The 12,988-nt window shown below is 39.2% G+C and overlaps 1 protein-coding gene across 3 annotated transcripts in view; it reads right to left on the bottom strand.

Annotated features, from left to right (window-relative positions):
- CYFIP1 (cytoplasmic FMR1 interacting protein 1) overlaps window positions 1-12,988 on the bottom strand; it is a 73,556-nt gene that overhangs the window by 24,924 nt on the left and 35,644 nt on the right. The window contains exons 1-9 of one of the 3 annotated variants that reach the window (XM_075200092.1): window positions 12,002-12,063; window positions 11,357-11,510; window positions 9,079-9,235; window positions 8,632-8,728; window positions 6,827-6,903; window positions 6,641-6,749; window positions 5,382-5,501; window positions 4,095-4,294; window positions 2,355-2,442 (exon numbers count right to left, since the gene is read on the bottom strand). In XM_075200092.1, coding sequence (XP_075056193.1) covers window positions 2,355-2,442; window positions 4,095-4,294; window positions 5,382-5,501; window positions 6,641-6,749; window positions 6,827-6,903; window positions 8,632-8,728; window positions 9,079-9,235; window positions 11,357-11,504 — 996 coding nt within the window. In that variant the 5' untranslated portion in view covers window positions 11,505-11,510; window positions 12,002-12,063. Of the gene's footprint in view, window positions 1-2,354; window positions 2,443-4,094; window positions 4,295-5,381; window positions 5,502-6,640; window positions 6,750-6,826; window positions 6,904-8,631; window positions 8,729-9,078; window positions 9,236-11,356; window positions 11,511-12,001; window positions 12,150-12,988 lie in introns of those variants that run through there. The other 2 variants (XM_075200091.1, XM_075200090.1) reach the window with 2 other exon arrangements.

The raw sequence follows: 12,988 nt of genomic DNA, 5'->3' as shown, positions 1-12,988 counted from the left end.
TCAGAAAACCTAACACTGCAATCATTTGCATAGTTGTTGTGTATGAATCCATCAATCTACACACTGTATTTGTGCATATCTAGTCCACCAAGCTGTCAGCCACTCTGTCTCCCGGTTGCTAGAAAGGCAGCACCCTACTAACATGGAAACCAGCTGCAGAGGAGTGAAGGAGAGCATGGTGAACATATATTCGGCATAAACATTCCATTTATTTATAACATATTATTGAGCACAATAATAATTAATCTGAGAAATATCAAATTGTGGCTTTACTTGTGGTCTAATGATAGCATAAGTATGTAAAAGTGAAGACAATACATTTTCTGTCGCATTTGACCGTTTTAAAGGCCCACCTGGCCATAGTACATAATACTACACATAGTGGAGGCAGCCATTCTGTGGCCAATATTCAATGCATCCCATCGTTATACTAGGGACCAGTTAGATCTCAGGCACAAGGCCAATTATTTTACATGGCAAACAGAAGTTATTAACACAAAGGGCCTCATTTAGCATTCAGAGCAAACCGGGCGAAAAGGTGCAACTTGCCCCTGAATAAACCATTTTGCAAGGTTAGCGGTGCTAATCCACTAACTAAAAAGCTTTATTTTAACACTCCTTCCAAGAATAAAATGGTTTCCAAGGTGCAATATTGCTCCTTCTAGCTGGATTTACTTCTAACTCTAAATGAGTACCTAAATATTGAACTGAAGATTAGATAACAGTGATGAAAATGTATAAAAACAAATGATAACCTTATAGACAAGAAGGAAGGACAGCAAGTTACAAATCCAAAATAGAATGTTTTCTTATAATCAGTAATGAATGAAAACTAGACAATGAAAACTACACATATAGCTTCTATTTCATGGGAGCATCTGCCGTCAACTAACCCCACACTTACCTGTGGTTGGGAATAATTTGGAGGCCAAGACCCAGTGTATACATTTCAAACTCTAACACCCTGCCTTGTCTCTATAATGCAAATCCGATTAATTCTACCCGATTTCAGCACATACATACGTACCTACATACATAATGACCCCAGAGTTTTAGCTTAGAATCAACCAGCAAGTTAAACTCTTAAGTGATGGGATTAGAACAAGCCATTCGTTATGGGTTACTCTGTACGTTTAATTCTTCCATGCAACTACTAGAGGATGATTGCTGATAAGTCCTGACTGAGTGTTCAAGCTAGCAGAGGATCACAGCTGCAGACCTGAGACTAGAAATATAAAACATCATGCCCAGTGGCCAAAGCATACACTGAGTAGCACCTCTACATTTCTATATCAGCCCCTTCTAATTTCCACTTCAACCACTGGTAATGTATCAACACATTTATGCAGAGTTTTTTGTTAAATCATATTGTGCGAGTTCTGCAATGTGTCTTTATTTCAAAGTATGTTATCTGTGCTTAACAATGAAGTTACTAAAAGTAGACATTTTCTGCAAGTATTAAATTATATATTTTTTAGTTCATATATTAAAGCTGGTTTTTCAATGCAAAGTCAGAATTAACAATGATTAGAACTTCTAGCAGCCTAGGAAGCTTTGCTGGGGATAACTCACTGTAAGGCAGTTAAGGCCTTATACCCATTGGCTTTTGATTTACATTTAAAAATGTAAGTTCAAATACCAGTGAAAATACATTTCACATTCAGCTGTTATCTGGCATTTTTGCTTGTGTTTGGGGTGGATGGCTGTGGGGAGGGATGGAGGATACTACACCGACCTAAATAGATTTAACTTGTGTTCAACACAAGTGAACACAAATGAAGCAGTGGGTACAAGTCTAAGATTTAAAAGACCAGTAAACACCAATACATTTTTCCAAACTCACATTACTCCAGCCCTTCTACCCCTATTGTGTGGCAATATGGTCACCCCATAGAAAAAGGATTATTTACAGTTCCATTACATTTTGAACATTTTATATCATTTCTCATTTTTGATGCACACTGCTAAAACAAATATTTATTTTATTGTAACAAAAAATGGGTGTGACCAGGCCAATATTTAGAAATTACTGTTTATTAGCAACACTAAGGGGCATATTCAATTCTCGATGTTTCCGCCGAGGATCTCGCGGTCCGCGCACGATTACCGTAATACGGTAATCGTGTGCGGAAAAAACGTTAATACGGTAATTTACTTGCTGGATTTCAGCTCGCAGCTCCCTGAGCCGCGAGCTGAAATCCAGCTATCTATTACCCTATTAACGGTAATAGTTTTTCCGCTGCACTGAAAAAATAGAATTGAATATGCCCCTAAAAGTGCTAGACTATCATTTGCAAAATGAGAAAGGATGCTGAATATATCATGTACAGGCTTATGGAAAGAAAAGTACTCACTTTAGAACCAAATAAATACTGTGGTTGGGCATTGGGTTGTTTATCACGCTGAAATTCTTGAGAGAAAGGCAGAACTGTACGAACAAATCTGGAGAAACAAAGAAGACACCAGTGAGCTGGGTAATACTGCCTATTAGTAAGAAGCCACATGAGATTCAAACATGAGAGTGACACTATTCAGTGGAATATTTACTGCTGCATTAGGGATGTAGTTTTATGCATCTGGAAGACTGTGTTGTTTGAGTGAAGCGAATGTTTGTAATCATTATACATACAAAGTATGAATTTACAACCGCATAACTCCAATATATCAGAATAATTTGGGCTTTTAAACAAAACATGAGGAAAATGTTATGTTTTCAATTACAGTCAAATAATAGGATTTTTACTTACGGAAAATCAGTTTCTCTTTTTTGGAGGACACCGGGGTATAGAGTAGGGATGGGGCAAACTGGCACTTTAAAAATTCTGTTAACTAAATCCTAGCTCCTCCCTCTCTATACCCCACTGTCTGTTTAGCCAGTTTATGTTTAACCAAGCCCACAGATAGAAGAGATAAGAGATTAAAAAACAGGAACAGAGAAAAACAACACTCTCTTAAAAACAAGACATGTCACACAGTAGGAGAAACTAAAGCGGTAAGGGTGGGCGCCTGGTGTCCCCCTAATGGATTTTATTTAAGAATAAAAATATCCTCCTTTGAAGGGAACACCAGGGACATCCCAAAGCCGCATCACGGGTGGAAACACTCAGAAGAAGCGGCACAAAGCACCTTTCTTTACAACATTAAAGACTTTGCAGACTTCATCACCCCTTTTGTAAAATAGATGTGCAGGGGAAAGGTAGAAAATGGGGAGGGGGTGCTGCTCCACTGAGACCTTGCTCACAGACCCCTCACGGACCTTGCTGCACCGCCGGCAGCCCGCAGGGATTGACAGCCACAGACACGGCTCAGGGAGCAGCCGGCTGTCAGCAACAGAAGGCACATGCCTCCGATTACTAAAAGAAAGAAAATAAATGAAAAGGGAAAAAAAATAAAAAAGTGAAAACCTATAACTATTAACAGTATAGGCAGGAGCCTATACCGAAGTGACCTATCTCCTAGGCACTTAGAAGAAACTGAGGTCTGAGCTGGATAGGAGGGGCATAGTAGGGGAGGTGTGTGCAGAACAAACAAGTTGATAAGTGCCTAGACTCCTAGTCCCACCTACTATACCCAATGTCTCGCAGTGTCCCCCAATGGTAGGAAAGAGAAAAATGAATAAAAACGAAAAAGAACAGAATTGGGCTGCTACTTAGCCCAAACATAGCCCGTTCGCCGGGCACTTAATCTAAACTGGCTAAACAGGAAGTGGGGCATAGAGAGGGAGGAGCTAGGGCCTAATGAACAGGAGTCTTGAGGGGCCAGTTCGCCTGTCCCTACTCTATTCCCCGATGTCCCCCAAAGACGGATAGAGAAATATGATTTATTTTATGGTGCGTAAACCTAGCCAAGCAATGCATAGGAGCTACAGAGAAATGTTTAATAACATTATCCTCTGAGATGCTCTAGATAAAATAAATCATGAAATAAAAGCAGGTTTTGCCAAGTCCCTGTGACTGAATGCTTATGGATTTCTCATGCTACTAAGAACATTGGCAACAAGTGACTGTACACATATTCAACGCTTGGGTGCAATATTAACTCTGTGCCAGGCTTCATGTTGGAAAACAAAACCATTCATTAACAGCAATTCGTACCTGTAGGTAGAACCATTGTAGCAGTAGTTAGGGAGAAAGTCATAGTTGAGCTCCCAGAAGACATGAAGGGTGATCCTGCCATATGGAGCAGACACATTGTGATTGGCTTCCCGGAACATGGCATCAAAGCTGTCCAAGGTCAGATATTTGCCCAGCAACTTGTGGGTCAATCGGTTTATTTCAATAAGACCATCTAATTCCTATCAGGTTAAAAAACAACAACAAAGAACACACTATTGTCAAAGAAAATAATGCCTGACGAAAAAAGTGTTAAACTGAAACTACATTGAGGACCAATCCGAATGTTTTAAACAGCGTTGGCCTGACATAATCTGTCAAAATATATTCTACATTGCCATTAACAATCACAATCACACTGGGAGGGGGGGGTCCCTCTATAAAACAACATGCAAGATGGAGTCCCTGAACTATCCGCTGGTTCTGTGTAGGCATACCATACTGAAGGATATCCACTGCTCCAATACGGTCTAATGACATGTGGAACATTATTTCCTCATTCCTCAAAATGAAACAGTATAAAAAAAATGACGTTTTAGGGATTAAAAAGCCTAGGAAAGAGGTGGAAACCCCAGCAGAGCTATGAGCGGGTGAGAACACTTTGCATGAAAGGTTGTCCGAAGATGGGCAACTGCTTCAACATGAATAACCCAAGCATAAGATAACATGTGCATTGCTTAGGCTTACTCAACTGGTGACCTGGCTGTTGCTATGAAAAACCCACAACAGATGGATAAATCTAGGCCATGCACTTGCTGCACACATAATATTTCAAAGCAGACTTAAAATTCCAAACATCCTCAAAACCAAACACTAACCAAAGTCCTAGTAAAACTCCAAGCTTACATTTCAACTAAAGCAGCTGTAAAAACAAATGCTCCGTAATCGAATATCATCTTTCTGTTGGGAAATTGATATTGTGAATGTGCAACTTATTTATGGCTCAGTTTCCAAGGGAACAACACACGTTCAGTGTCAGAAATCAGGGCCTGACATGCCTGAGGGTGTATTCATTTAACATTTGTTATATACTAGATTCCTCCGGGAAGTGCATTACTTAATATGCAATTACACTTTAGATCAAGATATTCTGTCCGCAAGCAATTTAGGAATGGAGCTTTATTTTTTTTATACTGGTTGACTGTGTCCAAAAAAGAAAGCCATTGTCAACAAGGGGAAACTGGTTCTCTTGAAGCATATCCATTTATTTATACCTACTACTAGTGGGTACCCTTAAGACTACAATAACACAAAGAAGCAGCTACATACCACTATGGAAGTAAGATCTTCACTCTCAAAGCGTCCGATTGCCAGTTCCAGTGACTTGTACATGGCTGCAGTAATTCTCTGAGTGATTAAACGGTTAAGATCAATCGATCTGCCCAAGAGCTGAAAGAAATACAAATATTGATTTACAAAACAGAGAAAACAAAGGGGTAGAGCACTAAATGTGATAGTGATGTGATGCAACTACTTGCATGTGTCTATTGTGTCACATAACTGCAAGACGAGGGCATATTTTGCTCTGAATAATGGGCGTTCCTGCAGTGTACAATCTACTCGCAAATGAAGAAAAAATTTAAGCTCTCCAAACACGGACGAATCCTGTGCTGATCACGAGAGACCGATCAACGGGATCAATATCCAATTTTACCACCCACAAACTTGTGCCCATACCCAATAATCCTATCAATTTAGCAAGTAGTGTGCAGAGCCACACATGCAACAATAATTTTTATGTAATTTTTCTTTATTAAATTTTCGAGGCAGTATTAACAATTGAATATGGAAGAATAGACAAGGACATCAAAACCACCAAATGAATGCATTATGTTGCGGTAAAACTATCAGAAATACACGCAGCAATGTTGGGCAAACTGCTTGATAACAGACCCAATATCGCAGTCTGTGGCCAGCATTAGTTACACAAGAGATACGGTACTGAGCTCCATGGGTGGAGAGTAAGAATGGAAGCTATTCAGAAACTTTTCTCATATCAATTTTTGCTTATACTACCACCACCTCATAATCTGATGTATTCAGTACTTGCAATTGGAAAAGGCACAATGCGGCAAGCATGAATGCTCAATTAGACCAATGTAAGGAGGAGACATGAAATTCAAACATTTCACACATAAAATAAAAGTACATGAAGACAGTTTATGGAATATAGATGCATGGTATAATCAAATAGCAATCACCCTAGTGCGGTGTTGGCTAACCTGTGACACTCCAGGTGTTGTGAAACTACAAGTCCCAGCATACCCTTCCAGCAATAAGCTGCTATATATTGGCTAAGCATGATGGGACTTGTAGTTTTACAACACCTGGAGTGTCACAGGTTATCAAACACTGCCCTAGTGTATCAGCATGTTTTGTGGCTGTCATATACACAAGACACATCTGGTAGATAATGGAAGCTGCCAGAAGAATAGAGAGACTTCCAAGACTGGGCAATCTCTCAGCTATGTAATATATTTCTCCATCAGTCTTGTAAAGATCAGGTCACGATGATAATACATACTAACCTGAACATGGCGTTGCTTCAGTAATGTGTCGTAACGGTTGGATCCCGGCTGAGAGATATTGGCGCCTTGATTTTTACAGTCTGCTCGTAATCGTTTGTCCAAAAGTAAACTACAATACAGAACACACAATCAGTAAACCGACCATCTACATTAAGTGGAGCCACAAACTGCTTTTGGAGTACGTACCTGCCAGCTACAATTTTATAGTGGGCAAATATTTGATCAGCTAATTTGTAGACAAACTGGTCAAAACACAGGTTTACCTGAAGAATACATTTAAAAAAAAAAAAAAAAAAGAAAAATATTAAGAAACATTGACTCTCTCAAAGTTGTGGGCGAGTGTTTCTTACATATGATATTTAGAACAGGACACAAAACACAACCTTAAGGAGCTACATGGCCTTAAGCAATATCCATCAAAGGATGCCGGAAACATAATAATCAGTGGTGCTGTATTTGTTTTTGTGAAATGAAACCCAATTAAGAGATTAATTCACGGACATATACACATGATAGTGTATTATATGACAATATTGCACAGTAAAGACATAGACGTTCGTTTTCCAGATAATGAGAAATGATGTGTAGCAATATATTCAGCCTCTAACATATGTCAAGCGCTTGGAGTGAGGGCTGAAATTAAAAGCCACGATAGTGTGACATAACACTATATAATACAATTATTTATGGTAACCAAGGTACGTATAGCCAGGTTGTGGATGGCACCTGGAAGTCCAAATAGTCAGAATTCAATGAAATTGGTCAATAAAACAGTGGAGCAATAAAGATTTGTATATACTAGTAGAAAATGCACTTTAGACTTTGAAAGTATCTGGAATAGATGGACTAATTCAGCTTACACCTTCAGGTCAATGGTGGGACCCCACTTGCTTGATTAAACAAGTGGACACCCATGTCATTAATAATGTGAATTATGTTTTTGTATTGTAATCCGTTTATGGATTGTAAAATTGATATCTGATGTAATTTCAGAGCATCTGTCTATTATTCATAAATATTTTGGAAAATCTAACTAGCATGCAGAAGGATAGTTTTCAATCTAAAGTATGTATAGTATGTGATAGGCAATGTTGCAGTCAATAAATAGGCTTCAATCTTTGCATTGCTAAGATATACTTTTTTTTTAATAAATAAATACAAAAAAAACACAGGGTTTAAAAAAACAAAAATAAAAAGTTAGAGTGAGTGTTTTATACAAACTGCACATACTATTTTTCACAATGGCCTATACAGAAGTCACTAGCAGTACACCTGCCACTACACACACTACATGCAGTCCACTCTGATCACCTCTTCCCACTCTAGAATCCAGGACTTCTCCCGAGCTGCCCCCCTTCACTGGAATGACCTCCCTCGTTCCATCCGTCTCTCTCCCAACCTGTGCTCCTTCAAACGGGCACTTAAAACCCACCTGTTCCTTAAAGCCTACCAACCAGCCACCTAACCCTCATCCACTCTTTTCGTTCTCCCTCTCTCCCCTGGCCCCTCTCTTCTCTCCCCCTGCTTCACTGGCTCCCTTTCATGCCTGTTTTTGTTTCACCCTCCCTTAGGATGTAAGCTCTTATGAGCAGGGCCCCCCCCCTCCCCTCCTGTCTCCATACCGGTTCTTCTGCTCTGTCTTTACTCCATGTCTTCCTGGAGTTCCTGAAGCATTGGTACTTTGTGTTTATTGTTCTGTACTTTGTCACCCTGTTTTGTACTACTGTTTGTACTGTGTACAGCGCTGCGGAAACCTTGTGGCGCCCAACAAATAAAGGATAATAATAATAATAATAATAATAATAAAATGGACAGAACCAATACATTAGAACGCAGCCTACTAAATCGCTAGGGAACACTGTCAGCAATGTCAATGGTCATTAGTGAATAGGTTGCGTCCTCATGAATACCAGTCTGTATGTAGCCGATTGGTTAACTTTAACTAGCAATTCTGCATTAAAAAATATAAAGAATGCTAAAAGTTTACTTACTTCAGCCTCAATCTCATCGTACAGGAACTGTTTTTTAAATTTTGTGAGGGCATAGTGTGCACTGTCATTATATAGATCCAGAGAGTAAAGAACATACCTAGAGGAAACATCCACATAACACGGAGTTAATAATTACTTATACATTTATCCACATTCATACCGACCAACAGAATTAATTATAGGCATGTTTTTGCTTCTTTTTACTTTTGGGCAACAGACTAAGTTTGAAAGTGTCATGACATAAAATCCTCAAAGTACTGATAACACAGCCGTAGAATTATTTATCCTAAAATACTTCTTAAATACATTTCTGCAACATCAATTCCAAAGTTTAAACCACCACCGCGCTCCAACTTAATATACTTCTGTGCAATATTGTGCTACAAGAACACTTGAATGAATCGGAGAGAGTGACAGCACAGGATGTAGATAATAAACAGCCCTTACTCCATCATGGATGCCTCCTTAGTCTCTAGGATGTGGTCAGTCAAAATCCAAGGCATAGACATCTCAATGGGAAACTGAATTCTGCGGCCCATGGTCAGTTCCAAGAAGAACTCTCTGAACCACAGCTGGGATAAGTCGCAACAATGCTGTAAGGTCTCTTCAGAAGGAAGCAAACGTGACATTAAACAATCAGACAAACATTCCTAGATAATAATGTGGTGGACACACTGGTGAAGGCCGCACTGGACAACGTAAGACAATGATCGTTTGTTATTAACTTGGTAATGCAGGAAAAGATATAAACGATATCTACGCAAACATTTTGCTTTGCTTATCACCACCATGCAGCAATATTATATATGGACAATGCTTTCAGATTTAGGAGGGAAATAAAACCATATAGTAGTACATTAAATAGGTTGTGTATGTAGTACATGTGCCATTTTACGAGTAAGAGTGCCTGGTTCATATGAATAGGGTCATTATATAGGACGTATGTCATAGTAAAAACACTGTGCGAGTACACAACATAGAACACAGGTGATGTCAGTGAAACAGTCATTATGTGAGTGTGCAGAGACTGTGCTTGGTGTAACTGTTTACACTATTTCACACATAGCAAAGTGCACCCTGTACTGATGTCAGAGAGAGGAATGTGGAACAAGGCTGCTGTCAGCAAACTGCCTTTTATAGATAAAGAGATATCCCAATAAACCAATAAAACAACTGGTAACTGTATTTGGGCTGTGAATGCCTTCAATAAACTAAAACAATCACTCTTTATAACAAGTACCTTGTGTTCAGAACTAGGTCACTCAATACTGGGAAATGACCTCATGTACAGATCTCAAAATCTTTTATTTGAACAGTAGTATGTTTAAATATTATAAAACGGACTCTGCTGCTATCTATGAAAGGTTTTTACTCAGCAAAAGAACTGCTATAGGTAACACTGCAAAACAAAGTTCTAGTTAATCCCAACATTTTAGGCCAAACTTGAAAGACCATTTGTACAAGGCTATGCACCACTTTTTAGTACTTTTTCTGAAACCAATGTTGTATGTCCCGTGCAAGACATGCTGTGCAGAATCTGTAAATGATGTGTGCACTTCACAAGCAGACCTCACCAAATCTACACTAGAGAGGCACTAAGCAAGCGTGAGACTGGGTTTGTATACACAGACTATTTACATTGAGCCAAATATTTTAATGACACATACTTAAACACAATAGCAGATTCTGTTGTGTTTTGTGTATCAATTGAAACAATACATTTAAAGTATTATTTTTTTCCTAACAAAATGAATCAAGTTCCTCCAAAAGAAGGCTTTTATGCTTAAGACAAAGTATTGAAAAAAACAATGTATCACTTTCTTGCTCGGGACATTTTGACTGGTCTCTGCTTCAAATCAGCAATCTGTGCAGAGAGGTCTCAATTAAAATATGCACCTTACTAAAGATTTTTTTCAGTATTGTTGTCAAGGATGTATATAAATTAAAAGACGAAATAGTCATCTATAAAGCGGACCATAGGTACAGCAAATTGGACAAGCAATTTGCTCTCTAACAGATGTCAATTGAGACAGAAAAATCCGGTTGAGTGTCAATTGACTGACAGCACAAACTGGTTCTGATGCGATCTGGCCACTTCACCTGAGCACCAACGTACACCATCAGTCTTATTTGGTCTCACCAGGAATAGACTGTTTTAATGTGTGTTATGACTCAATCCTAAAAGGTTTTTGTTCTTAGACCAAATTTAAATAATTGCATTTGTTTACAGCTTTACCATGCAGTAAAGTTACTGCTCCCTCCCTTAAGAGCAGCACATACCTATAGTATATTAAGGAGCAAAGAATGCACCTAGGCCTGGATTTGTGGAATGATCCCATTGTCCCAAGCCTAGGGTGGCATAGGAACAGTGGGCCGCACTAATATCTCTTTGCACATATTTTTTTCACATTAGTAATCAGTTATTTCATATGCTGGACATTTAAAACATTTACTCATGAAGAGTAAGAGTTTGGGCTGGATTATTTCCATATAGTTAACAAGATGCATTGGGGTTTGGAACCATGCACAGCTACGCAGTGGGAGACGGGACGGTACAGAATAAATGACTTAGGGGACAACAAGAAACGTAAATCCAGACCTAGCAGACAGTGGTTAGAAGGGGAAGGACTAATTGGCACAAGTAACAGTAAGCACACATCTGGCCATGTGGTTAAAGGTGTTGTGAGGATACACCAGCAGCACAGCGTTCACACCATAATCTTACCACTGAAATTAAGCAAGTGTGTGTAGAAGAATGATTCACGGTGAAATTTTTCTATGTCCAAAATGGTGGGACCCTCTAGGCTACTTCTCAGCGTTTTCTTGGAACCGCTTTTTTCAGCAATGAGTGACTCTAGCATGGTTCTCACCATGTACAGCTGTGTCATTTAAAAGGAAAAGCATTGACAGATGGAGAAATACAGCAAAAGGAAAAATAAACACAGTACATTAATGTACAAAAACAAAGTGTCATCATTAGAGAAAGGTCTTCTATTTTACCTTCACCAGTATTGTGATACTTAAATGTCACACCTGGAACTGACACATGTGGAGACATCTACCTATAGTGGCATATACTTGATCTAGTACTTTTAAATGTACCCACTGTATACACACAGACCACATTTTAGGAGAATGCAGTCTACAGTTTCAGTAATAGTCAATAGGCTGTATTCTCCACTTTGTGTTGGCAACGGGTACACTTCCAGAACCAGATACTCTCCAAGTCCAGGTATAAGATATAAGTAGCCCAATGGAGGTCAGGGTGGGTCAATTCACTTGTCTAAATTTAGAAAGTGTGCAGATGAAATATACACAGGTACATAAACACTTTATGAGCTTAACAGTGTAAAAGTAAATATCGTCTTACCACCAAAGTTTAAAACAGTTGGATAGGTGTAGGACTGCCTCAGAAACCTTTTAATCACAAGCAACAACTTTTCCATCCCCAGAGACTTGAGCTGTTTGAACAGCTCTGCAGAGCTCAGGGACTCTGCCATTGAACGCACCAGGAAGAGCTGAAAACCGACGGAGAGAGGAGAGAGGCCAAGAGTACGGGTGGGATGGGGAATGGTAGAAGGAGGAAAGCAGAAAGGATATTAGATTAGTGTGTTAGGGAAACAAAGCTATGTCTAGAATGACTTTTTCATTCTTTAGAACAAACTTCAAAACTGTCCTTGTGTAGAGAACTTTGTGAAAGCTATAATGAGCGTTTTGGGTGGAAGATCACCTACTAATCTTCACTGACTTACTGCTTTCCCTTAGTGCAGCCACGGTAAGCGCACACAGAAACAATTTCTCCCGGGACTCATCGGTTTCTGTAGCATTGGGCGCCACAAATATTTTTTGATCATCACTTTAAAACGGCTGTGGAGCGGAGGTGTGAGAAAGACCACCAATAGAAAGCTGCAATCTCCGTGATTTTGACTCCTTATTGGTCAGCGCAAACCACATATCCCCCCCACAGCCTCACTGAAGCCCGTAAGTCGACAGATGAGAGTCCCGGTAAAAACGGCTGCATGAACAGCCCACGCAGCTCTTGTGAGGGGAAAATGCAGCTTTAAAGGAAGTTGCTATATATTTATATATATTTTTGGTAGCAATAGTTTTAAACATAATGCAAATTAAAAGAAAATTTGAAGAATTAGAAGAATAATGCTGTAACCCTTTCTAAATCTACAGGAAGTAGGCGGACAACTTGCTATTACAAAATTATTAGATACTTTTGTGTGAGAAAACCAAATGCATGCAGCAGCTGTTGCTGCCAATTTTCACAATTTGCAGTTTGCTTAGTATAGTTACCAGAAGAAAATAAGAGCGCATGGGTCGTTAGCAGGTAAGCAACACACAGAAGATT

This window comes from Mixophyes fleayi, chromosome 2 (genome assembly GCF_038048845.1).
Source record: "Mixophyes fleayi isolate aMixFle1 chromosome 2, aMixFle1.hap1, whole genome shotgun sequence".
In the NCBI taxonomy this organism is placed as follows: domain Eukaryota; kingdom Metazoa; phylum Chordata; class Amphibia; order Anura; family Limnodynastidae; genus Mixophyes; species Mixophyes fleayi.
This window is presented reverse-complemented; position numbering and strand designations above follow the sequence as displayed.